At 43.7% G+C, this 27,181-nt stretch overlaps 3 protein-coding genes across 3 annotated transcripts in view; 2 read left to right on the top strand and 1 right to left on the bottom strand.

Annotated features, from left to right (window-relative positions):
• Positions 1–9,030, top strand: part of ADORA2B (adenosine A2b receptor) — a 36,709-nt gene extending 27,679 nt beyond the window's left edge. Inside the window, exon 2 of the mRNA XM_064378279.1 lies at positions 1,896–9,030. Coding sequence (XP_064234349.1) covers positions 1,896–2,559 — 664 coding nt within the window. The 3' untranslated portion in view covers positions 2,560–9,030. The remainder of the gene's footprint in view (positions 1–1,895) is intronic.
• On the bottom strand, positions 3,700–25,665 carry ZSWIM7 (zinc finger SWIM-type containing 7). Its single transcript, XM_064378280.1, has 6 exons — positions 25,516–25,665; positions 19,370–19,391; positions 14,844–14,946; positions 6,630–6,734; positions 4,867–4,986; positions 3,700–4,231 (listed from the first exon to the last, which is right to left on the bottom strand). Exons 1-5 carry the CDS (start codon positions 25,589–25,591, stop codon positions 4,870–4,872), a joined length of 423 nt encoding a protein of 140 aa, XP_064234350.1. The 5' UTR covers positions 25,592–25,665; the 3' UTR covers positions 3,700–4,231; positions 4,867–4,869.
• Positions 25,666–26,292: 627 nt separating this feature from the next.
• The window catches only part of TTC19 (tetratricopeptide repeat domain 19), a 28,166-nt gene continuing 27,277 nt past the window's right edge, over positions 26,293–27,181 (top strand). The window contains exon 1 of the mRNA XM_012475082.3: positions 26,293–26,386. The gene's annotated coding sequence lies outside the window, so the exon portion shown is untranslated. The remainder of the gene's footprint in view (positions 26,387–27,181) is intronic.

The following is a 27,181-nucleotide window of genomic DNA, read 5'->3' as shown; positions in this document are numbered from 1 at the left end:
GAGCATTTCTCAGTACACATGGGCATTGCCAGAACTGTTGTTCTCCAGCAGTCTGCAGAGGTATTCAGAAATGATTCTGCCCATAGTCCTAGGCAAATCTCTTGTGTTGCTTGTAGGAAGCCAAAAAGATCCTTGCCTGAAGCCCCTGCCTCACGCCTTTGTTCAAGTGTCACCTTATCCAGTTCTGCCCGTCCTGATAGTTCTTACTCTGCTTTTTCATTTTTCATACCACACGTCTCCATACTGTTTACTAACTTGTATTTGTTTATCCCTGCTAGACTCTAAGTCTCTTAAAATTCAGTAGGGATCTTTGTGTGTTCTGTTCACTGGTGTATCTTAAGCACCTAGAACAGGGTTCCCCAACCCCTGGGCCACAGATCAGTACTGGTCTGTGGCTTGTTAGGAATCAGGCCACACACGGCAGAAGGTGAGCAGGCAGGAGAGCATTACCACCTGAGCTCGGCCTCCTGCAGATCAAGCGGCATTAGATTCTCATAGGAGCTAAACCCTATTGTGAAGTATGCACACAGAACATCTAGGTTGTGCACTCCCTATGAGAATCTAATACATCCCCTCCGCCCCCAGTCTGTGGAAAAATCGTCTTCCATGAAACTGGTCCCTGGGTGCCAAAGAGGTTGGGGACCGCTGACCTAGACTCAAAGGGCAGTACCTCGGTAATTAGGAAGTATAGGAAGTCTCCTTCTGAATTCTTTTATCTGGCAAAAAAAGGAAGTTAGTCAGTTCTTGGAAACTTGTGTCTTGAAGCAAAATGATGCACTGTATAACAAACCCAATTTTACCACAGTTGATGTTGTTTAAAAAAAAAAAAAAACTTCAGCTGAATTTAATTTAAAAGAGCTTAATTTAGCAAAGAATGATTCACAAATTGCACAGCCTGCTGAGCCAGAGTAGGCTTAGAGACTCCAGTGCAGTCACGTGGTTTAAGAGAATTTATGGACAGAAAAAGGAAAGTGACGTGCAGAAAATGGAAGTGAGGTACAGAAACAGCTGGATTGGTGATAGCTCGGCATTTGCCCTATTTGAATACGGTTTGAACAGTTGGCCACATCTGATTGGCCAAAAGTCGAGCATTGGCACAAGAGTAGGCTGCAGTCTGTATACACCTCCACTTGTTACAGTTCTTGATGTACATACAGAGAAACCTTTAGGCTGAATTTAAAATATGTAAGGAGGCAGCTAAAATTTATTTAACAATATAAACAAGAGTTAACTTCCTATGACACATACAGTATATGATTTCACTTCAAGTCACAGTTTGCAAGAACCTACCGAGGAAGTTGTAAGGACTTAACAGCACTCCCTTAAGGCTTCTCCGCCTCTTGTTATTGGCCATCCTTTGTCACTAAACGGAAAGGAGTTACTAAGTCAAGAATGAAGATCTTTTTTTTTTTTTTTTTTGAGACGAAGTTTCGCTCTTGTTACCCAGGCTGGAGTGCAATGGCACGATCTCGGCTCACCGCAACCTCCGCCTCCTGGGTTCAGGCAATTCTCCTGCCTCAGCCTCCTGAGTAGCTGGGATTACAGGCACGCGCCACTATGCCCAGCTAATTTTTTGTATTTTTAGTAGAGACGGGGTTTCACCATGTTGACCAGGATGGTCTCGATCTCTTGACCTCGTGATCCGCCCGCCTCGGCTCCCAAAGTGCTGGGATTACAGGCTTGAGCCACTGCGCCCAGCCAAGAATGAAGATCTTATTGAGCTTGCTACAGCAAGCTGCTCATCCCTGCTTGCATGTCTTTAGTATTGAGGATAAAGAGCATGGTGCCCTGGAAGGTGAACTTAAGGGTCATGGAAATAAAGAGGAGGTGGGGTCTTAGATTCTGATTGCAGAGCACTATAAACTGACCATAACAGCTGGTGTTCTTTTAAACAGGTATAAAAGTTTGGTCACTGGGACTCGAGCAAGAGGGGTCATTGCTGTCCTCTGGGTCCTTGCCTTTGGCATCGGATTGACTCCATTCCTGGGGTGGAACAGTAAAGACAGTGCCATCAGCAACTGCACAGAGCCCTGGGATGGAACCACAAATGAAAGCTGCTGCCTTGTGAAGTGTCTCTTTGAAAATGTGGTCCCCATGAGCTACATGGTATATTTCAATTTCTTTGGGTGTGTTCTGCCTCCCCTGCTTATAATGCTGGTGATCTACATCAAGATCTTCATGGTGGCCTGCAGGCAGCTTCAGCGCACTGAGCTGATGGACCACTCGAGGACTACCCTCCAGCGGGAGATCCATGCGGCCAAATCACTGGCCATGATTGTGGGGATTTTTGCCCTGTGCTGGCTACCGGTGCATGCCGTTAACTGTGTCACTCTTTTCCAGCCAGCTCAGGGTAAAAATAAGCCCAAGTGGGCAATGAATATGGCCATTCTTCTGTCACATGCCAATTCAGTTGTCAATCCCATTGTCTATGCTTACCGGAACCAAGACTTCCGCTATACTTTTCACAAAATTATCTCCAGATATCTTCTCTGCCAAACAGATGTCAAGAGTGGGAATGGTCAGGCTGGGGCACAGCCTGCTCTCGGTGTGGGCCTATGATCTAGGCTCTGGCCTCTTCAAGGAGAAGATACAAATCCACCGTAAACAAAGAGGACACGGCTGGCTGATTCTCACTGTGAAAGACAGCTACACCTCACAAGGAAATGGACTGCCCCTGGAGCTACCACATATCTAGCTAATATGTATGTGTCACTAGTAGGCTCCAAGAGTTGACAAATATATTTATGATCTATTCAGCTGCTTTTACTGTGTGGATGATGCTGACAGCTTGAATGGATTCTAACAGACTGTTTTGTTTTTAAAAGTCTGCCTTGTTTATGGTGGAAAATTACTGAAATTATTTTACTGTGAAACACTGTGAACTATTATAATGCAAATATTTTTTAACTTAGAAGCAATGGAAAAATAAAAGTTGGCTGTACTAAAAATGTATACTTGCTCCTAGGAAGGTGACCTCGAAAATTAAAAGTATAATTATTCGGCCAGGCGTGGTGGCTCATGCCTGTAATCCCAGCACTTTGGGAGGCCAAGGCAGGTGGATTACAAGGTCAGGAGTTTGAGACCAGCCTGTCCAATGTGCTGAAAACCCATCTCTACTAAAAAATACAAAAATCAGCTGGGTGTGGTCGTGTGAGCCTGTAGTCCCAGCTACTCGGGAGGCTGAGGCAGGAGAATCGCTTGAACCTGAGAAGCAGAGGTTGCAGTGAGCCGAGAGCACCCCACTGCACTCCAGCAGGTGACAGAGTGAGACGCCATCTCAAAAAAAAGTATAATTATTCAATCAATCAAGAAACTGCTGTATTAATTTAAGGAAATGATAGTCTGATAAGTTGAATTTTGATCACATAATTTTAAGCTCCATTCTTTTCCATATACAGAAAACTACCCGAGGGAAAAAAGCTGGTGAAATGGGATTCCCTCCTCTACCAAATTCTGCCAGCTAGAGCTAGGTAGGGAATTTTCTTTGCTCCAAAGTTCAAGTTTGGTTAAGTTCTTGGAACCCAAAGTGTGAAAATTTTACTAAGCAAAATTATTTAACTCTGTGTGTATATGAGGTTAAATAAAAATAAAACTTACTTAAAAAGATAAGCTTAGGGTGCTGCATTGGCTTGTTACATCTACCTTCTAAACTTTACCCTGAAGGCTGCTGGAAAAAAAGTAAGTTATACTGAGTCCAAGTTTCCCGAGTAGCAGAAAAGTCTTGATAGATTTTATTTGTTACACTTTAACAAAACAAAAAACATCATCCGCCAACCATAGAACATTACAACATCCGAGCCCTGGGCTTTTCACCCAGCATTTATTCACTAGCACTTCATGTTCTGGGGGCAAAAGCACGGGCCTTTCTTAGGCTGTAAAATCACCTATATCATCTGCTTGTCCATTGCGTCAATTCCTTCTGCAGTATCCCTGCAAGGATATTACATGCTTATGAAATGCTGCAGACAGGGAGTTCCTGTCCTTCTAGGATCGTCTTCTGGCTGTGGGCAGCTTTACCATAAGTTCTTGTCTTATGATGAAATAACTGATTTTATTTTCTTCTTCATGAATTATTTTCTTTGCTCTCTCCTAGTGTCCAACTGAGTCTCATCGCTCTCTCTTCTAATACTCTTGTTACCTATTTTGTCTTTTCTTCTTCAGACTGAAAATCCCTGGTAGTACCTGTAGTTTCCTTCTAGGACATGATTTTTCATCTGTTCCTTCATTTGCCCTGTTACAAAGATCACAAATGCACGCAGAGTGAAACCAGTTCTTCCCTTGATCTCGATACTACCTCTCAATACAGCCTACTTAAGCTGTTTTGCTACCAATATCACAGATATTTGAAGCTTACAGAAACCAGAACCTCTAAGTCTTTTCATACCTGCTGCTGTTTAGCCACATCTCTGCTATGATCTACTGTTGATGCTCAATAGTTTTCTGGACACAAGGAAAAGAACTACCTACTCATCTCAACTTCATCTTACTCTGTTTAGCCCACCATTCCAACCTTTTAAAAATTACTACTAATTCAGTTACTTAAGACTAAATAATGTGGACACAACATGATATTAAGCTTTATTTGAATTTAAAATCTTGATTCCATCCAGGGACATTTTTTACCCAAGTGCCTCAGAGACTGGCTCAGGCTTTTCTTGAGAAGTCTGCACAGGGCATCTAACCATATGCAAACCCTCTACAGCCCATGGCTCCAACCCAGACCACCTCCTGCAGTCACGGAGGGAAAAGGGACAGTAATAAGAAGTCTCTGAAGATGTATTTCACCTCTTTTCCATGTGAATCATAACATATTAAATGCATTTCTTGACAGGACTGTATTTTGAAAGAATGATGCTCAATCTGTACCTTTTATGGTTCTTGTTTCTTCTCCATCAATAATATGTCAGTCAACTGCTTGTCGGAGACACTTAGCTGCTGACAGGTCCTCATAACCTGACTAAGGTAAACTGCCAGGAGATGCTTGCACTGAAATATAAAACACACACACCTATTAGAAACAGGCAGAGCTGGGGATGGCCAGTCTAACCAAGATTTCTCATTACCATCTTACTCAGCAGGAAAGAACTAGGGCAAACAGATTACGGGGTCTCTAGCTGATTGTCTAAAAAGTGCAGACAGACCTGGCATGGTGGCTCACGCCTGTAATCCCATCACTTTGGGAGGCCAAGGTGGGCGGATCACTTGAGGTCAGGAGTTCAAGACCAGCCTGGCTGACAAAGCAAAACCCCGTCTCTACCAAAAATACAAAAATTAGCTGGGTGTGGTGGTGCACACCTGTAATTACAGCTACTTGGGAGGCTGAGGCATGAGACTCACTTGAACCCAGGAGGTGGAGGTTGCAGTGAGCTGAGATCATGCCACAGCACTGCAGCCTGCCTGGGTGACAGAGCCAGACTCTGTCTCAAAAAAAAAAAATAAATAAAAACTGCAGATAAAGATGGTGAGACAAGCATATTCTCTTTAGAAATCAGAGTGGACAAAGACAGACTTATTTTACCTGCTGCTTTGGGAAACGGCTTAGATATATCGGGCACAGGGTATGTAACCCATGATGAAAACCAAGACTAGCTCTGCTCTTCACTTTAGTCCTAAGTCATCTTTTTTCCTTGCCTTCAGAAAGCTGTCACAGCAATGTTTTAATATTCCTTGGGGCACTATGTTGTTAAGTGTTTCTCATAGATTATCTCGCTGAAATCTGACAGCTACCCTAGGAGGACAGGTATTATAACCACATGCTCATCAGAGTCTATAGGCTACTCTCTTAACTACTATGCTATACTTCTGGGGTTGAGAGGGCAGGGAATAGTGGCAAAACTCTCATATATATTGGCCTGTACACACATCTGGGGAGTTGACTATGTTGAATCTGATGTCAGAGAAAGCAGCTTTAGATCTTGAAGGGGCCCTGGTTCAATCCTGTCACTTGCAGGTGAAATAAACTTACGGCACATCAGTTTTGAATGTGGCCTTTTGTACAATGGTGTACCCAACTTGCCACCCAGGTCCAAAGATGTTTGTTTAAGAAGTTAACAGTGTAAAACAAAGGGGAAGAATGGAGTGGACATCATTATTTTCTTCTTTGGCAAGACTTAAAAATAGCTGCCTGCCTTCAGGAAGGTAGCGTTTTTCCCTTTGGAATAAGGTGTGTGTGAATATGTCCTGTTTCTGCTTCATGCACTGGACTCTGATGAAATTGGCAAAGGCTTAAAGGAATAGGCAAAGGTACTTATATGCCATGTGAAGGTCAAGTGTGGTGCCAGGCTGTCTTACAGTTAATGTGAAGAGACTGCCAACATCAAATTTAGTTCACATTTTCATTGGGCCATCTAATTCCCCAATGCCCACTTCTGGGATTCCCTTTTTGTCCTTCTCAAAGCTTCACTCATGATCCTTTAAATAAAAATTCAGGAAATTGATGTAGTTCTAAAAATACATTGCATTTGGGAGGCTAAACCCCTGAGAGATGACTAACTGAAGTCAAGGACAAAAAACTACTATCTGTTTCAACAAGTAGTAAGATTCCCATTTTATAGAATAGTTAAACCACAAAGTAAGGGTGATTTCTCTCTACATTCAATTACAGTGGGAAGAGCCTTCCCCATCCTCACCAGGATGCTGTCACTCTTCCGTAGCACTGAGAAGGCAAATGCAGGACAAGAACAGTAATGACAAGAAGCCAAACATGTGTATGTTTTCCCAGAACTCCCAAGTACCTAGGAAGAAAAGGATAGATGGGATCAGACTTCAGAAGATGTGCTGGAAAACCCACCTCTTTCCCTTTTTATCTACTTAAAGACTCAGAGTTGCTCTGCAAATTGCACTGAGAAGAACTGCAGTAACATTTTACATAAAAGAGGAAGCAATGGGCTGGGTGCGGTGGCTCACCCCTGTAATCCCAGCACTTTGGGAGGCCAAGGCGGGTGGATCACGAGGTCAAGAGATTGAGACCATCCTGGTCAACATGGTGAAACTCCGTCTCTACTAAAAATACAAAAATTAGTTGGGCGTGGTAGCGCGCGTCTGTAGTCCCAGCTACTTGGGAGGCTGAGGCAGAACTGCTTGAACCCAGGAGGCTGAGGTTGTGGTGAGCTGAGTTCGTGCAATTGCACTCCACCCTCGGTAACAAGAGTGAAATTCCATCTCAAAAAAAAAGGAAGCAACTTCTCTTCCCTTCAGTGTGCAGTTAGGGCTTCATAAAGAAACTGAAGAGTTTCAGGTTAGTTCAACCAACCACATAAATCATTCTGTTCCTGTGCCTAGTGATTCACAGGGCCCACTCTATGGGCTGACTGTAACTAGAAGGAAGTGGAGGGGAAATCTCTCATCTACATTTTATTGTGGGGGTTCTTAACCTTTGGTATTCTGCAGCAGGTGTGTATATTCCTAAAGCTTCCTACATATCTAAAAAGAGAGTAAAAACAGGTAAAGGGTCAGTAGAAGAGCAGGAGTAGGATACGTCTCAAGCTGGGTATGGTTCATGCCTGTAATCCCAGCACTTTGGGAGGCTGAGGTTGGAGGATCATTTGAATCCCAGAATTCGAGACCAGCCTGAGCAACATGGTTAGACCTTGTCTCTATAAAAAATTGTTTTTTAAAGTCAGGCGTGGTGGCACATGCCAGTAGTCCCAGCTACTTGGGAGGCTGAGGTGGGAGGACTGATTGAGTCTGGGAGGTCAAGGCTGCAGTGAGCTGTGATTGCACCACTGCACTGCAGCCTGGGTGACAAAGTGAGACCCATCAAAAAAAAAAAAAAAAAGGTCACAGAAGAAGAAAAGAAGAAAGTGGGAAGAGGCTTTTTTGAAAAGTATTTGAGAGCATGAGAACAGAGAGAATAAATAAAGCAAAGAACCTTGCAAAAGGAATGACTCAACTGTTCAGAATGAAGGTCACAGGAAAAGAGGCAAGCCCAGATCTGCCTACTCATCTAGCAGGATGGAAGGGGGACACTGATATATAGCGGTTGGTAAGAGGCCCAGTCTAACAGTCTTGGTGGCAATCAAGAGGAACAAAAAGGAGAGGTACAGGAAAAAAAAACAAACATCTGTAGTATGATTGCGCAAATTTGTTGGAGAAATCATTCATTTAAGTCTCTCTACCACCAAGCAGCCAAAAACTTTTTGTTGAGGTCTTCATTCCTACAGTTAACTTCCAAACTGGAGGCGTAAGATTATTATTAGTATTTGAGGGAAGCAGAAATATCCTAAGGGTGACTTTATAATAAACTGCCACTTAGGAATTTGCCACAGGGCCTTCAAAGCACTTTTAGGCTCTCAGGTGGCAATCTAAAAGAAAAAGCAAGAACTTTTAATTTTTTTATTACAATATTAACACTCCTAGGATTCTTTAATCTTTCCTACCTGCAGAGAATAAAGCTACAGGTATGGTTTTACTGCAAGAACAAACAGCAGATTCCAGTGCCGTGTTTTGTCACATTTTCACTGGTTCATTTAATGCAGTTATCTCTGTACAGTTTCTATTAACTTTTTATTTCTTTAAGACAAGGTCTTGCTCTGTCATCCAAGCTGGAGTGCAGTGGTGTGATCATAGCTCACTGCAGTATTGAATTGCTTGGCTAAAGTGATCTCCCACTTCAGCCTCCTGAGTAGCTAGGAGTACTGGTGTGTGCCACCACACTATGCTAATTTAAAAAGATTCTGTAGAGATGGGGTCTTGCTGTGTTGTCCAGCTTGAACTGCTGAACTTAAGTGATCCTCCCACCTCGGCCCCCAAAGAGCTGGGATTACAGGCATGAGCTACCATACCCAGCCTCGGTATGTTTTTTTGATGCAATCAGAATTCCTTGGGGGTTTTTAGGTTACCAGAAATGGCCAATGATTAGGTAAGAAGATGCCTACTGAACCCATTCAAGATTTCATCAGGCCGGGCACGGTGGCTCATGTCTGTAATCCCAGCACTTAGGGAGGCCAAGGTGGGCAGATCATGAGGTCAAGAGTTCGAGACCAGCCTGGTCAATATAGTGAAACCCTGTCTCTACTAAAAATACAAAAATTAGCTGGGAGTGGTGGTGGGCGCCTATAGTCCCAGCTACTCAGGAGGCTGAGGCAGGAGAATCGTTTCAACCCAGGAGGCGGAGGTTGTAGTGAGCTGAGATTGTGCCACTGCACTCCAGGCTGGGTGACAGAGTGAGACTCTGTCTCAAAAAAAAAAAAATTTCAGCCCAGTTACAAATTAGGTGTTGAAAAACCACACGTTGCATATTACCTACTGCAAGGCTCTGACATGTTACAAACATATCATCTAGACCACTCAGTATCAATGAAAAGAATTCCCTAGCATGTGTGGAAACTTAAACCGAAGGAAGAGCATTAAAGCAGATTGTTTTCCACTTAATCCTAAAGAAAACCCACAACATCCAGCAGTGACATGTAGAATTCTTTTTTCTTTTTTTGAGATGGAGTCTCACTTTGTTGCCCAGGCTGGAGTGCAGTGGTGTGATCTTGGCTCACTGCAACCTCCGCCTCCTGGGTTCAAGCAATTCTACCTCAGCCTCTTGAGTAGCTAGGATTACAGGCTTGTGCCACCATGCCCGGCTAACTTCTTTTTTTTTCCCTGCCACCCCTAACTTTTGTATTTTTAATAGAGATGGGGTTTTGCCATGTTGGCCAGGCTGGTCTTGAACTCCTGACCTCAGGTGATCCACCCACCTCAGCCTCCCAAACTGCTAGGATTCCAGGTGTGAGTGAGCCACCACGCCCGGCCTATAATTCTTGGGTGTCCAAACTATTACCAATGAATAAAACTTTAAGTTTCTTCTCCCTTTAGTTACTCCTGTGTCTCTTCTCTCTAGATTTAAACTTAAGCAGGCAGAAGCCTCTGGGATTCTATACTGACTAGAATGATTCACTGCTTCCTTCTCATTGTGAGTCCCTCATCCATCATAATGCTCCCTGGATCATGCTAATAAATGTCTGGTGACTTGGGATGGGCGGAAATTCTACAGAGGTTTCCTTGCCTGAGCCTTTCAAGGGCTAAGACTCAAAGTAAAATGTTCAACTGCCTAAAGCAATAAACACTAAAAGAGGTTAAATTTTGTATTTGCTTTTCACTTATCTAGTAGTGGACAACTAATGAACCCAATAATCAGATAAAATCTGAGTTAGAAAATGTAGAACTGGAAATTGACCTTAAGGATAACATAATTCTATTCCTTTACCCTTCAATGAGAAAACAACTTCCTCTTACAGGAATTGCTCCTAGTTTTCCCACTTATGGTCTGGAATTTTATCCCCAGAAGGAGAGAGCTTTTTAAAAAAGGAACATGCTGGAAAGAGGATGCTCAGATCATGGCTGACTGGACTTGCAGGAACCTCACTTGGAGGTGGTTTCTACAGTGGTTCTACTGTGGTTTCAGTTAGGCTACAAGGAGAGTTGACCCGTTTAGACGGTCATCCATTCATGGGTACAGTTTTATTTTATGACTGCTCCAAGCCTCTTAAGACACTTCATAGTGTCTTAGTTATTGTTCCCTTGGTTTGGTGCTTCTCTCTGAAAATAGGATTACACATTCTTGTCCTGTTAAATACAGGCTGGCCATGTGACCTGCTTTAGTAAAATCTGAGTAGCCAAGCAGAAAAATGTTAAAAATTGTGTCCATGTCCTCTTTTTTCTCTTTGAGATTCACAATGTTCCAGATATGAGCTGCTTCACCAACTGGGATCCCTGAATGAAGATGTTCTGGAACAGAGAGCTACAACTGCCTCCTGATGGATACATAGCATGAATGAGATATAAAACTTTGTTTTTGGCTGGGCGTAGTTGCTCACGCCTGTAATCCCAGCACTTTGGGAGGCAGAGGCAGGTGGATCACCTGAGGTCAGAAGTTTGAGACCAGTCTGGCAAACATGATGAAACCTTGTCTCTACTAAAAATAAAATTTAAAACATTGCTGGGCAGGCCGGGCACAGTGGCTCATGCCTGTAATCCCAGCACTTTGGGAGGCCAAGGCAGGTGGATCACGAGGTCAAGAGATCGAGACCATCCTGGTCAACATGGTGAAACCCCGTTTCTACTAAAAATACAAAAAATTAGCTGGGCATGGTGGCGTGTGCCTGTAATACCAGCTACTCAGGAGGCTGAGGCAGGAGAATTGCCTGAACCCGGGAGGCGGAGGTTGCGGTGAGCCGAGATCATGCCATTGCACTCCAGCCTGGGTAACAAGAGTGAAACTCCGTCTCAAAAAAAAAAAAAAAGCAAAAAAAAAAAAAACATTGCTGGGCATGGTGGTGCATGCCTGTAATCCAAGCTACCTGGGAAGCTGAGGCAGGAGAATCGCTTGAACCCAGGAGATGTAGGTTGCAGTGAGCTAAAATTGTGCCACTGCACTCCAGCCTGGGTGACAAGAGCAAAACTCTGTCTCAAAAAAAAAAAACAAAATAAAAATAACTTTATTTTTGTGAGCCTTTCAGATTTGGGGTCACTGTCACTGCAGCATAACTTAGCCTCTCCTGACTGAAATATCCCCCTTCCTAAGTGAACCAAAAAAGTGTAAAAAGTGGCCAGGTGTGGCAGCTCATACCTGTTAATCCCAGCATTTTAGAAAGCAAAGGTGGTGGATCACCTGAGGTCAGGAGTTCCAGACCAGCCTGGCCAATATGGTGAAACCACACTTCTACTAAAAATACAAAAATTAGTCAGGCATGGTGGTCCACACCCGAAATCCCAGCTACTCAGGAGGCTGAGGCAGGAGAATCACTTGAAACCAGGAGGCAGAGGTTGCAGTGAGCTGAGATGGTGCTGCTGCACTCCAGCCTGGGCAACAGAGTAAGACTCTGTCTCAAAAAAAAAAAAAAAGTATAAAAAGCAACTCAGGTGTCAGCAACATAATGACGACTTTAGAATTATTTCACATTACATCTGGAGAACAATAAGAATATTAGAGTTGACCTATGGAATAAAGATTGATCTATGAAAAGATAATTAGTTGGACATGAGGCAGTATGTGACTCAACTTTTATAATCTCATACGACTCCTGAATTCAGCCACATTCTTACTATATGACCATACAATGCAACCATTAAGGTTAATTTGAAGGTGTATAAGACTTCTACAGCCTCATTTAATTCAAAGTCCAAGATGACGGCCACAATTCTTAGAAGTTAGCATTTTATAATTAATAAACCAATGTAATATATACCAGATGGGAACAACAAAAACTAAACAAGTGACTTAAAAAGTCACTGTTGACCACTGGGAGGAACAAAAAGTCAACAGTAATTAAAATATTTCAAACAAAAGTCTGCTTGCCCATGTCAAGTGTTGTGCCCATAATGGAACCAAGATCGAAAATCCAGAACTAAAAGCACAGGGAAAACCAAAAATAAAAACACCAGGAAAAGAAGACAGACACACCTCCTCAGGTACAAACTGCAAGCTCAGTGACTGATTATTAATCTCTAAGTTCACCATGAGAAAATTCATCTAATAGGCAGTCTCTTTTTGAGTAAGAAAATACCATCCAAAAGTTTTAACCACAGCAACCAACACTAATTACCACATTTTCCTTAATGCAGAAATGCAAGAAGATTTTACCAGATCAGCGTGAGGAAGGGCAAGTTAATTCACTAGGCAAAGGCATCTATCTGCCCAAGGAGGCTTTGCTCAAGCCATTTACTCCCTAAGAATTGACATGGCCTTTTAATGAGCGTTAACTGATATGGTCTCAGCTCTGAGAAATTCACTGTAAATAAATCAGAACTCAAACTCTGAAAAACTTACCCTTTTCTGGTCTCAGTAAGGCCTGGATTACATACAAGAGCTGACAAAATTTTGGACACCATTGCCAATATTTTCATTTCATTCATGATTTCCTTCCCTCAATCCCAGCTGCACTTACCCTGTGTCTCATGTAGCTAAAATGGGGTGGGGTTGTGCAGGGAGAAAGGTCAGGTGGTTGGAGTCTGGCTCCCTCTTTATATGGTCTTTATTCATGTCTCATAAGACAGGCAGTGTGGGGTAACCAGATGTGACTGTTATTTTACTTTTCTGCATTTCCATTTCCTGCAAAAGAAATACCTTGCTGGGTTTTTGCAGAGATGGGTCTTACTACGTTGCCCAGGCCAACAGAGGGCTGAGATTACAGGCATGAGCCACCATGCCGGGCCTGTAAGCAGACTTCTACACAATGCTTTTAGGTAAAGTCAGTAGGATTTAATTTTTTATTTTTTTTTTATTTTTTGAGACAGAGTTTTGCTCTTGTTCCCCGAGCTGGAGTGCAATGGTGCGATCTTGGCTCACTGCAACCTCTGCCTCCCAGGTTCAAGCAATTCTCCTGTCTCAGCCTTCTGAGTAGCTGGGATTATAGGCGTGCACCACTATGCCTGGCTAATTTTTTGTATTTTTAGTAGAAATGGGGTTTCATCATGTTAGCCAGGCTGGTCTCAAACTCCTGACCTCAGGTGATTCTCCCGCCTCAGCCTCCTGAAGTGCTGGGATTACAGGCATGAGCCACCGCGCCCAGCCATCTTAATTACAAAAATGTCTGAGGATTCTGTTAAGTGAAGCTATGCTAAGTGAAATAAGCCAGGTATAGAATGACAAATACCACATGATCTCACTTATATATGGAATCTACAAAAAGCTGAATTCATAGCCTGGGTGCAATGGCTCATGCCAGTAATCCCAGCACTTTGGGAGGCTGAGGAGGGAGGACTGCTGGAGGCCAGGAGTTCAAGACCAGCCTGGGCAACACAGTGAGACCCTGTCTTTGTTTAAAACAAACAAATATGGGAGGCTGAGGCAGGAGAATTGCTTGAACCTGGGAGTCGGAGGGTGCAGTGAGCCAAGATCGTGCCACTGCACTCCAGCCTGACACCTGGTGACAGAGTGAGACTCTATCTCCAAAAACACAAAAAACAAAAAAGTCAACTCATAGAAGAAGAAAGAATAGTGGTTACCAGGGACCTTGGGGTTGGCAAGGAAGATAGGGAGATGTTGGTCAAAGGGTACAAATTTCAGTTAGACAGAAGTAAGTTCAGGATAACCATGGTACAACATGGTGACTATATTTAATAACAACGTATTGGAGAGGGGTGGTGCTCATGCCTATACTTTGAGAGGCCAAGGTGGGAAGATCGCTTGAGCCTAGGAGTTTGAGACCAGCCTGGTGAGACCTTATCTCTATAAAAACAAAAAAATAAAAAGACTGAGGTATTGTATACTTGAAAATTGCTAAGACAGTGGATTTTAAGTGTTCTTACCACGAAAAATAAGTATGTAAGGTATTGGATATGTTAATTAATTTGATTCAGTTATTCTACAAGGTATCCATATATCAAAACATCATGTTATATGCCATGAATAAAGACAATTTCTATCAATTAAAAGTAAATAAAATTTTTTTAAAATTACCAATTTGTTAATTTTACCAAGTTAGGTCAAAAACTTTTTAAAAGTCCAGGAAATTTTTTTTTTTGAGACAGAGTCTCCCTCTGTGATGAGGCTGGAGTGCAGTGGCCCAATTAGTGGCCTGATCTCGGCTCACTACAACCTCTGCCTCCCGAGTTCAAGCGATTCTCCTGCCTCAGCCTCCCAAGTAGCTGGGACTATAGGTTCGTGCCACCAGCCCGGCTAATTTGTGTATTTTTAGTAGAGACGGGGGTTTCACCATGTTGGCCAGGATGGTCTTGATCTCTTGACCCGCCTGCCTCAGCCTCCCAAAGTGCTAAGATTACAGGCATGAGCCACCGCGCCCAGCCTAGTCCAGGAAATGATTTAAAGCTGGTCACCAGCTTCCACAAAGATGAAGAAAATATTTTGTCCTCAGGGGTTTCTGTATGGATCACCCCCATCTCTAGACTTCTACCTGGTAAACACGCCTTCCACTGGGTGATGAGATTAAGGTGATGGATTGTCGATCAACTAGGTCCAAGGCCTGGGTGGCTGATGAGCCAAAGAGAAACTTCAGCCTGCAAAATAAGAAGGCTTCAGATTAGAAGGCCTGATACTCAAAGTCACCTCAGTAACTTGACCCAAAGGATCACTAGCCTTGGCATTTTTTAAAAATTCATTTTATTTGGAAAAAAGGAAAATAATACAGCAACGGACTCACTCATTCCCCAGAATTATTATCATCTGGTGTACTTATTTCAGATCTTCTTGTATTATATTTTTAATAAAGGAAGGTACTCCCTTTGTCACTGTTGGTGATAAAGAAGCCCTCTTTATGCTTCTTTTAGTGCTTCCTGTACTTCTTCCTGCCTTCCCCTTGCCTATGAGGCAACCACATGCATTTGTTGGTTTCCTTCCTGTTAATGTGTTCATTTTATTAAATATTATACATAGAACATACATATGCACACATACATAACAAACAAATGTGCATATATGTACGCATATACATATACATATGGTATTGTTTTAAAACCTAAAAGGTATATTGTAGGTTTCTTTTTGCTGTTCTTGAAATGGCTCATAAAAAATAAATGAAAATAAAAAATACTGTAGACTTATTTTGGCAACTTGCATTTTTCTACTCAAAAGCATTTTTGAAAATGAAGCATGTTGATGTACATATATTTTTATTTACTTTTGAATAATATTCCATTACATGTACACACTGAATTTTATCTGAGTACCCTATGTATGGACATTCTGTTTCCATTTTATACTATTATAAATAATACTCAATTATCCCCATATGTGTCTCTTGGCATACATCTCTTGAAAATCCTCCTTTACTTTATGTAACTAAAGGATATGTTCACTTTTCTTTTCTTTTCTTTTCTTTTTAAGACGGGGTTTCACCATGTTGGTCAGGCTGGTCTTGAACTCCCGACCTCAGGTGATCCTCCTGCCTTGGCCTCCAAAGTGCTTGGATTACAGGCGTGAGCCACCACGCCCGGCCATTTTTCAACTTTAATAGGTATTTCGGGCCAGGCATGGTGGCTTATGTATGTAATCCCAGCATTTTGGAAGGCTGAAACAGGAGGAGTGCTTGAGCTCAGGAGTTCAAGACCATACTGAGCAATGCAGTGACACCCCATCTCTAAAGAAAAAAAAAATTAAAACACACAAAAAAGTGAAAATAGCACCCCCACCAACACCGAATAAGATTTCTATTTTCACCATGTCCCCACTAACACCAGTATTATCAAGCTTTTTTATGTCTGCCCATCAGAAAATATTAAATGTGTACTTTTTGGATTAGTAATAAGGTTATCCAACTGTTAAATGATATAAAGGAAAAAATTTTGATATGTTGGAAAATTCTTACAATATTAGGTGAGAAAGGTAGGAGACAAAATTATATTTTAGCAAGTCTCAAGCATGTTAACTTTTTTAAAGGAAATCTACAAGAATTGCTGGATCCCGGGAGGCAGACATTGCAGTGAGCCGAGATCACGCCACTGTATTCCAGCCTGGGTGACAGAGTGAGACGAAAAAAAAAAAAAACAAAGAAATTTTTTAACCTGCTCTGCCTACTTTATGACCTATTCTGAATATCTCTTGAATGCATTAAAAATTTTTCCAGAAAAAAAAATTTTCCATATCACTTTTTTTTTCACTTTTAATGGTTACAAAGAACTCTACTGTAAAGATGAATCATTTTTATTCTCCTCAAACTCCATAAATTATTAGATTGTTTCTAGGTTGTATTGCTACCATAAACAATATTGGATGACTATCCTCACTGTAAAATCTTTATGAACGTGCATAATTACTTCCCGGGTATATGTTCTTCTCCTAGAATTTCTGGGTCAAAGAATATGTCTGTTTTAAAGTTCCTATTGCCCGTTATCCTGAATTTACATTCCTGCCAGCAGGGTATAAACGATCCCTTTCCCCATATTTGTGTCAACTTCTTTTCTATGGTCACTAATTTTCTAGATGAAAAGTTATGTTATTTTAATTTGTATTTTTGTGGTCACTAGTAAGATTTATCTTTTTCCTCCCAAAGTATTAGGCTATTTCCATCTTTTATTCTTTGCCCTTTTGTTTTTTAAAGTAGTAAATTTTTTCCAGTAATATATAATTCTTATTAAAAATTTAAGAAATACACAGCCAGGTGCAGTGGCTCATGTCTGTAATCCCAGGAGTTTGGGAAGCTGAGGCAGGCAGATCACTTGAGGTCGGGAGTTCAAGACCGGCCTGACCAACATGGAGAAACCCTGTCTCTATTAAAAATACAAAAATATCTGGGCGTGGTGGCACACACCTGTAATCCCAGCTACTCAGGAGGTTGAGGCAGGAGAATCGCTTGAACCCGGGAGGCAGAGGTTGCGGTGAGCTGAGATTGTGCCATTGCACTCCAGCTTGGGCAAATAGAGGGAAACTCCGTCCCTCTTTATTTCAGAAATACAGTATTTTATTTCTGTATTTAAGAAATACAGAAAAGGTTAAGGCCCTTCCCTCAATTCAACCTCCTTCCTTGCCCAAAGAAAAAACACTGGTAGAGCTTGGTATATATTCATCAGAACTTTTATTTTTTTAGAGTCAAGGTCTCACATCATCCAGGCTGGATTGTAGTGGCACAATCATAGCTCACTGCAGCCTCGAACTTCTTGGCTCAAGCAATCCTTCCAGGACTTTTTTTTTTTTTTGGAGACAGTCTTGCTCTATCACCCCGGCTTGTGTGCAATGGCGTGATCTTGGCTTACTGCAACCTCTGCCTCCCAGGTTCAAGTGATTCCTGCTTTAGCCCCCTGAGTAGCTGGGATTACAGGCGCCCACCACCACGCCTGGCTAATTTTTGTATTTTTAGTAAAGATGGGGTTTCACCATGTAGGTCAGGCTGGTCTGGAACTCCTGACCTCAGGTTTCTACCCATGTTGGCCTCCCACAGTGTTGGGGTTACAGGCGTGAGCCACTGAGCCTGGCCAGGACTTTTAAATATAAGTTTACAACAGCAATTAAGTGTCACTTATTTCTAGGTAGCTTTCACTTTTTTTATCTCTGCATTTTTTAAAATAACTGACCACTCTATTTTATTTTATTTTATTTATTTTTTTTGAGACAGAGTCTCGCTCTGTCACCCAGGCTAGAGTGCAATGGGATGATCTTGGCTCACTGCAACCTCCGGCTCCTGGGTTCAAGCAATTCCCTGCCTCAGCCACCCAGGTAGTTGGGATTATAGGTGCCCGCCACTATGCCTGGCTAACCTGTATTTTTAGTAGAGATGGGGTTTCACCATCTTGGTCAGGCTGGTCTTGAACTCCTGACCTTGTGATCCACCCGCCTCAGCCTCCCAAAGTGCTGGGATTACAGGTGTGAGCCACCAAACCTGGCCTTGTTTAAGTAGTTGTGTCATCTGCAAATAATGATAATTGTCTTTCCTTGCAGATAGGTACACTTCTAATTTCTTTTTCATGTGTTAGCTTAATAATTACAATTTTTAAAATAATGTTAAATAAGAGTGGGAAATAGGACAATATTGTAATGCTTTGTACTGTCTGACATGGTGTTGGTTATTCAATTCAGACAAATTTTTAAGAATCATGTCAAGAAAATATTGTACCTAGTTTAGTAAGATTTTTTTTGAGACGCCTTTTCGTTCTTGTTTCCCAGGCTGGAGTGCAATGGTGTGATCTTGGCTTACTGTAACCTCCACCTCCCAGGTTCAAAAATTCTCCTGCCTCAGCCTCCCGAGTAGCTGGGACTTCAGGCAGGTGCCACCACGCCCAGCTAATTTTTTGTATTTTTAGTAGAGTCGAGGTTTCACCATATTAGCTTGGATGGTCTCGATCTCCTGACCTCGTGATCTGCCCACCTTGGCCTCCCAAAGTGCTGAGTTTACAGCTGTGAGCCACCACGCCTGGCCAGAATATTTTTTATTCTATTTTCTACTTTTTAAATTTTTTTTTTGAGATGGAGTTTCGCTCTTGCTACCCAGGCTGGAGTGCAATGGCACAATCTCAGCAAGATATGCAACCTCCACCTCCCAGGTTTAAGCAATTCTCCTGCCTCAGCCTCACAAGTAGCTGAGATTACAGGTGTGTGTCACCATGCCCTGCTAATTTTGTATTTTTAATAGAGACAGGGTTTCACCATGTTGGTCAGGCTGGTCTTGAACTCCGGATCTCAAGTGATCCACCTGCCTTGGGTTCTCAAAGTGCTGGGATTACAGGTGTAAGCCACAGCGCCCGGCCTTTTATTCTATTTTCAAATTTCTTTTGTAGAGATGGGAGGGTCTCCCTATTTTGCTCAGGCTGGTGTAGAACTCCTGGGCTCCGGCAATCCTCCTGCCTTTGGCTCCCAAAGTGCTGGGATTACATGTGTGAGTTACTGTGCCTGGTAGTAAGAATATTTTTAAAAATCAAGAGTTGATGTTGAAAGGATTTTAACATTAATGGTTAAAAAAAAAAAATCAAACACAACAATATATGTACTTACGATAACAGATATTCATCAGGAACTGTAAAATGAGAATGGAAAAAAAAAGTTAATTATGTTAAGCCAGTGACCACTGATGTAAAAATCTTAAAAAAACACTAAAACCACAAACATTTCTATGTGTTATGGACAACTGAACCTATGCATCTGGTTTTACTCCTTCCCCAAACCACACTAAAACCATAATAAAAAGGCTTCTTCTTTTTTTTTTTTTTTTTTGAGACAGAATCTTGCTCTGTTGCCCAGGCTGGAGTGTAATGGTGCAATCTGGGCTCACTGCAACTTCTGCCTCATGGGTTCAAGTCATTCTCCTGCCTCAGCCTCCCAGGTAGTTGGGACTACAGGCATGCACCACCACACCTGGCTAATTTTTTTTGTATTTTTAGTAGAGATGAGGTTTTACCATGCTGGCTGGGCTGGTCTTGAACTCCTGACCTCATGTGATCTGCTCACCTCAGCCTCCCAAAGTGCTGGGATTACAGGTGTGAGCCACCATTCCTGGCTGGATTTAGTTTTTAAAAGCATGAATTCCAAAGGATAAGAAAGACAATGAGAAACAACACCTATGGTACATTGGAAGCTGATAGAGTAGAAAATGATTTATAAGACCTAAGAATACTGAATCCTAGGTTAGCAATAGGGAAAGTCAAGCACCAGTCTGAATTACACTCTGAAATCCACCTCTCCCCTTCCCCAAACCCTAAGAAATTGGTGGTGGCACCAAACAGCTTCATTGAGGATGAAGTAGGGATATGAAAATAAGACTCTTTTTTTCCCCCAAGGCAGAATCTCACTCTGTCGCCAGGTTGGAGTGCAGTGGTGTGATCTCGGCTCACTGCAAGCTCTGCCTCCCGGGTTCAAGTGATTCTCCTGCCTCAGCCTCCCGAGAAGCTGGGATTACAGGTGCATGCCACCATGCCAGGCTAATTTTATTGTATGTTTAGTAGACATGGAGTTTCACCGTGTTAGCCAGGATGGTCTCGATCTCCAGACCTCATGATCCACTTGCTTTGGCCTCCCAAAGTGCTGGGATTACAGGCGTGAGCCACCGTACCCAGCCAATAAGACTCTTTGCAAGTACGTTTGAGAAGTAGTGGGACCCCGGTTCCCCTCCATAGCTTTAGGTGACTGCCTCTCCCTCATTCTGGCAAAAGACTAGGTTTATTTTCTGGAGAGGTTCAAATATAGGTTATCGGGACTAGGGAAAAATACTAGGCACAGTTAAGTCAGGGTGTCACACTGACAACAGGGGGATCTCCTGCTCTCTTCCCTGACATGGCTCCCATAACACAAGCAATCAGGCTTTACCCTCTAGCCAGGAAACTGTAAGTCTTCCCTTGGTATATCCCAATATATACCCAGGGAAGTGGGAATGACACTGATATGGTTTCCCCAACTAAATAGCCCAGTGAGAACGACTATAGTGACATTCACATTCCGTAAGCCCCTCTACCACCCAGAGCTTCCGAAATACTTTTTAGTCTTCACTCAAATATGGCTAGACAACCAAAGGTTACCAGACAACAAAGGAAAAAGGAAACAATAAAACAAACAGAAGAAAGTTACAGGAAAAACTGCAGGAAGGAGAAAATTTAAACATCTATTATTAATATTTTATCAGAAAAAAGTCAATGCAATCATAAAACAGGCACAAAAACAGGCACAAGACATAATAATAAAAAAAGAAATATTTTGGAAAAAAGTTATAAATTAAAAATACATGAAACATCCCTGTAGTTTCAGCTATTTGGGAAGCTGAGGCAGGAGGACTGCTTGAAACCAGGAGTCTGAGGCCAGCCTGGGCAACATAGTAAGACACCATCTCTTTTAAAAAAAAAAAAAAAAGGGCAGAAATTCAACAGAAAATCTGGAAGAAAGATAAAGTTGAAGAAAGTTCCCAGGAAGTAGAGAAAATATAAAAGAAACACAGAAGCCACAGTAGGTCAACCAGAAGGACAACAGTGGACATCCAGTATCTTAATTACACAAATACTAAAAACAGAGAACACAGATGGAGGGAACTCATCAATCACATAATTCAAATTTTCCCACAGCTGAAGAACATGAATTTCTAGCTTGCAAGGGCCCACTGTGTGCCCACACGGTGGTGTGAAAAAACACCTTATCAGAAGATTCAGAACACCGGTTGTGAAGAAAAGATAATTCAAACTTCCAGAGAAACCAACGGTCACATACAAAAATCAGGAGTAACACTAGAAGCTAGGAGGTAGTGGAATAATGTTTTCAGATGTCTGAAGAAATAGTATTTCCAACAAATAATTCAATACCTAGACAATCACTTAAGTGTGAAGTTAGAAAAAGAACGTTTTCAGACATAAAAAGTCTCAAAAAGGAGCCAGTGTAGGGGCTCACACCTATAATTCCAGCAGTTTGGGAGGCCAAGACAGAAGGGTTGCTTGAGCCCAGGAGTTCCAGACTAGCCCGGGCAACAAAGGAAGACCCCATCTCTACAGAAAATAAAATAATTAGCTGGGCGTGATGGCACACACCTGTGGTCCCAACTACTCAGGAGAATAAGATGGACGGCTTGAGGCTGGAACACTGAGGCTGCAGTGGGCTGTGACTGTACCACTGTCCTCCAGCCTGGGGAACAGAGTGAGACCTGGTCTCCAAAAACAGAAAAGAAAGCCTCAAAAAGTACATCTCATGATCCCTTCTTCGGGGAAGCTAGCAGAATATGTGCACCATAAAATAAGGTAGTAAGCCTGGGCAACACAGTGAAACCCTGTCTCTACAAAAAATACAAAAATTAGCTGGGCATGGTGGTGCACACCTGTGGTACCAGTTACTTGCGGGGCTGAGACCAGAGACTCTTTTGAGCCCAGGAGGTTGAGGCAGCAGTGAGCTATGATTACGCCACTGCACTCCAGCCTAGGTGACAGAGCAAGACCCTATTTCCAAAAAAAAAAGATTTACGACCAGACGCGGTGGCTCACACCTGTAATCCCGGCACTTTGGTAGGCGAGGCGGGTAGATCACGAGCTCAAGAGATCGAGACCATGCTGGTCAACATGGTGAAACCCCGTCTCTACTGAAACTACAAAAAATTAGCTGGGCATGGTGGCGCGCACCTGTAATCCCAGCTACTCAGGAGGCTGAGGCAGGAGAATTGCTTGAACCCAGGAGGCGGAGGTTGCGGTGAGCCGAGATCGCGCCATTGCACTCCAGCCTGGGTAACAAGAGCGATACTCTGTCTCAAAAAAAAAAAAAAAGATTTACATGGGCCAGGTGCAGTGGCTCATGCCTGTAATCCCAGCACTTTGGGAAGCCAAGGCAGGCGGATCTCTTGAGCCCAAGAGTGCAAGTCCAGTCTAGGCAACATGAAGAGACCCTGTCTCTACAAAAAAATACAAAAAACTAGCCAGCCATGGTGTTGTGTGCCTGTAGTCCCAGATACCCTCACTCAGGAGGCTGAGGTGGGAGGATCATCTGAGCCTGGGAGGCGAAAGCTACAGTGAGCTTTCATCACACCATTGCACGTCAGCCTGGGTGACAGTGAGACCCTGTCTCAAAAGAGGTGGTAAACCGAGAAAAAGAAAACCGCAGGATATAAACATAAGATGCAACATAGATACAGAGAATTCCCAGATAATAATGGTGAAGAGAGATCTCAGGAAACAGCCAAGAGATCAGTCAGTCTGTATTAGTCAAGTCAGAAGGCTCTAGAGATTTCTTCAGGAAAGTAAAACTGATAACACACTTCATTCATCTGAACATCTTGAGGGGAAATTGAGAATACTAGTAAAGGATGGGAGGTTAAAGCAGGAATAAATATGTAAAAAACTAAACAAGCAAATAAACAAAATTAACATAGCTTTAACTCCAGGGAAATCCAAAAGTTACAAAGAAAAAGAAAAGTAATCATAGCTTCCTAAATGGTTCCACTGTGACTAGTTTATACATCATCATACAACCATGAATTTGGAATCTTGATCTAAAAAAATTACCACTGAAGAATGGGGGTGAGGAAGGGTGTATAACTATATATTAATAGAAAAAAGATTTTGAAAAAGACAGAAAACAGGGCTGCTGAAAATAAACATGAATCAACAACATTGGCCCGTGTCTAAACCATGGGTGTCGGAGGCAATGATTCTGCTCCCTGGACTGTCAACGTGTATTCTGAACCTTCTTGTGGGAGGGAAAAAAACCCAAGACTTCTGTCAGTGTATGGATTAATCTATTCAGACACAGAACAGTTCCGGCAATCATTGTGTAAAGTGACAGCATTCCAAACCCTGAGGCCATCAAATCTTAGAGCCCAGAACAACTGTTAGAGCTAACATCAGTTGGCTTTTTCCCCATCTTTTTTGGAATCAAGTATGTATAACAGGCTGTACTAATCTTTCAAGCACATATACTTAAGTCTTCTTAATTTTGACTGAGAAAATAAAAGCCTTAGTTCCTTAAAACAGCAACTCAAAATAAACCCTTTCAAAGTGCAGTACAGTACTTTTAAAACAAAAGCCATCCAAGTGAGTAAGCGTTGGCAGTTCGGGGCCTAACATGGCTGTTATTTATAAGGTGGCCGTTTTTCCATTGTAAGAGTAGTTCATCAGTCAGTGCATCTTGATTAGATCAAATATGATTTGATCCTATCCTAGCATGCTATGAACACATCTAGAGATCATCCCTTCTCAAGTGATTTTGGTGAGCATAGCCAAAGAGCATCCTCTGCTGGTCAGAAAAAAAAAATAGTGCTTTCACAATACCCAGATTTACGCCAATGATTGCATATGCATTTAGGTTTTGTGGCTCTTAAATACTTACTCAAAAAAATTTTTTTTTTGAAGCGGAGTTTCGCTCTTGTTGCCCAGGATGGAGTGCAACGGCACGATCTCCGCCTCCTGGGTTCAAGCTATTCTCGTGCCTCAGTTTCCTGAGTAGCTGACATTACAGGCACCCGCCACCACGCTGAGCTAATTTTTTTGTATTTTTAGTAGAGATGAGGTTTCACCATGTTGGCCAGGCTGGTGCTGAACTCCTGACCTCAGGTGACCCACCTGCCTCGACCTCCCAAAGTGCTGGGATTACAGGCGTGAGCCACCGCGCCAGGCCTACTTTCTAAACAAAGTGTATGAAAGCATTAACTTTAATGTTAACATCAGAATTTGAGAAAAAGTTTAGGCCGGGCGCAGTGGCTCACGCCTATAATCCCAGTACTTTGGGAGGCCAAGGCCGGTGGATCATGAGGTCAAGAGCTCGAAACCATCTTGGTCAACATGGTGAAACCCCGCCTCTACTAAAAATACAAAAATTAGCTGGGCATGGTGGCGCGCCCCTGTAGTCCCAGCTACTCGGGTGGCTGAGGCAGGAGAATTGCTTGAACCCAGGAGGTGGAGGTTGCGGTGAGCCGAGATCGCGCCATTGCACTCCACCCTGGGTAACAAGAGCGAAACTCCGTCTCAAAAAAAAAAAAGTTTAGTAACTCAAAATTTCGAGTAAAATAATCCAGAACTCCATGTTTCTATCACTCACGGTAAGCTCCTGTCCCTTCCATCCCGGGGCAGGGACCCCTCTAAGGGACCCAGCCAGGTTTCGGCACTTCGGTCCCCACTGGCCTGCTCGCTCCGACGGAGGGGCTCCTGCAACTGCGCTGTACCCTAAACATTTGCTGAATCGATTTGACTTTTACTTGTTCCAATTTCGCTTTTTTTCTTTTTTAAGAACATAAAGTTAGCCGGGCGCGTTGGCTTACGCCTGTAATCCCAGCACTTTGGGAGGCGGAGGCGGGTGGATCACGAGGTCAAGAGATCGAGACCATGCTGGTCAACATGGTGAAACCCCGTCTCTACTCAAATTACAGAAAATTAGCTGGGCATGGTGGCGCGTGCCTGTAATCCCAGCTGCTCAGGAGGCTGAGGCAGGAGAATAGCCTGAACCCAGGAGGCGGAGGTTGCGGTAAGCCGAGATCGCGCCATTGCACTCCAGCCTGGGTAACAAGAGCGAAACTCCGTCTCAAAAAAAAAAAAAAAAAAAAAAAAACAGAACATAAAGTTTACAGAACCACACGCATAAAAGGCACGGCCAGGCCCGGACGCCCCGCCTCCTGCCTCCCGGCCCGGCGGCGCCCGGATGCCCGGCCTGCGCCCACGGCGCAGCCACACATGACCTCCGTCCCGTACTTCGCGCACTCTCCTGCATCGCCGCAGCCATTTCGCTCAAGAGCTCCTCCACGACCGCCGGCAACACAACGGCCATCGCGCCGCAGGACACACCCTCCTCAACAGGCAGACCGCCGCTACGCGCCAGCAGACAGCGCCGACAAGCGGAGGATCCCGGCCGCTCGAGACTGAGTGACGTCGGCGTGCGACATCGCGCGTGCGGACGCAATGATGTCTTGCTCAGTCGTCACGGCTCGGCCAATCCGGAGGGCGCTCGGCGAGGGGGCGGGGTCTAGGATCGCGCCCGGCCTGCAGTGCGCAGAGGAAGCGGCTGGAGTATGTACCGGCTCCTGAGCCGGAGCTTGGGCCGAGGCCTCCTGTGGGTCGCGGGGCGGCGGTGCCGGCGCTGCTCGGCACGCCTACTCCCGGGGCTGGCAGGAGGCCCGGGACCCGAGGTCCAGGTGCCGCTATCCCGAGTTGCGCCGCACGGCCGGGGCCCGGGCCTGCTGCCGCTGCTGGCAGGTGAGGGGCGCGGGCCGGGCGGGGCCTGCCGGGCGGGGACAGGGGCGCGGGCCGGGCCCGATGACCTCAGAGCCCCTTCCCGCAGCGCTCGCCGGGTTTTCGAGCCCCGCTGCGGCAGAGGAGGAGGAGGAGCAGGGAACCGACGAGGCCGCCGCCGAGGACGGGGCGGACGAGGCCGAGGCGGACGAGGCCGAGGCCGAGATCATCCAGCTGCTGAAGCGAGCCAAGGTGAGGCGGCTCCGGGCCCTGCGCCCGGCCGAGCGCGGTAGCCTTTGTGAGCGGGGTCCGGCGGCCTTGTCGCTGCGTATTACTCTCTCCGCCTCGCCGAAGAGTGGATGGAGGCTCCGCGGGTAGAATTGCCGAGAATGAGGTGGGTCATCCGAGAGGGGATTGGAATTCTTCCAGGCTTTTCCGGCTCTAACGCCTGCAGTAATACCTCTGCAGTGTCAAGTGCAAATGGAGATGGCGCCCCAGGCGTCATCTTTTTATGCAAACGAAATATCGGGAACGTTTTGTAAATGTTTTTATCGATTAACCAACCTAGCTGAAATGACATAATTTCTCACGTATATAGCAGCCTGAAAATGGCAGCTTAGTGTTGGTTATGCGGTTCGGTTCTCTTTTGAATTTTTCCTTTTCTCCACATCCTTTTCTATTTTATTTTCTCCAAGTTATCTCATCTCTTTCATTGAGCTAAATACCGGCTCGATGCCAACCACGTCCAAATTTGTATTCCCAGTAGTGTGTTACTGATATGCCATCTGCATTTTGGGACCTTACCTACCTCTCAGATTTAACAATGCTCCGAACTATAAACTCCATCTTTAATGCCTCGTCAACATATGCTTTCACCATCTCTTTACTACCATCAGTTTTTCAGCCTAGAAACCTCATAGTCATTCTTAAAACTTATGCTACCTTACCATTGCCTTCCAATACTCTTACAGACCAGCAACAGGTCCAGTTTCCAACAAATGCAAAATATTTCTAAATATTTCTCAAATCTCCCTATTTCTCTATCTCCCCTGCTATCACCCTAGTGCAAACCATCACTGCCACCACCTATGCTCCAGTAGTCTTCCCTGCCCTCCTGTCTCCCTGCAATGTATTCTTGCAGAAACCAGAGTGACCAAAAAAAAAAAGTAAATTGTATCATATCATCTCC

Source organism: Aotus nancymaae, unplaced genomic scaffold (assembly GCF_030222135.1).
Source record: "Aotus nancymaae isolate 86718 unplaced genomic scaffold, 86718_ANA_hifiasm-v0.15.2.pri h1tg000018l, whole genome shotgun sequence".
NCBI lineage: Eukaryota > Metazoa > Chordata > Mammalia > Primates > Aotidae > Aotus > Aotus nancymaae.
This window is presented reverse-complemented; position numbering and strand designations above follow the sequence as displayed.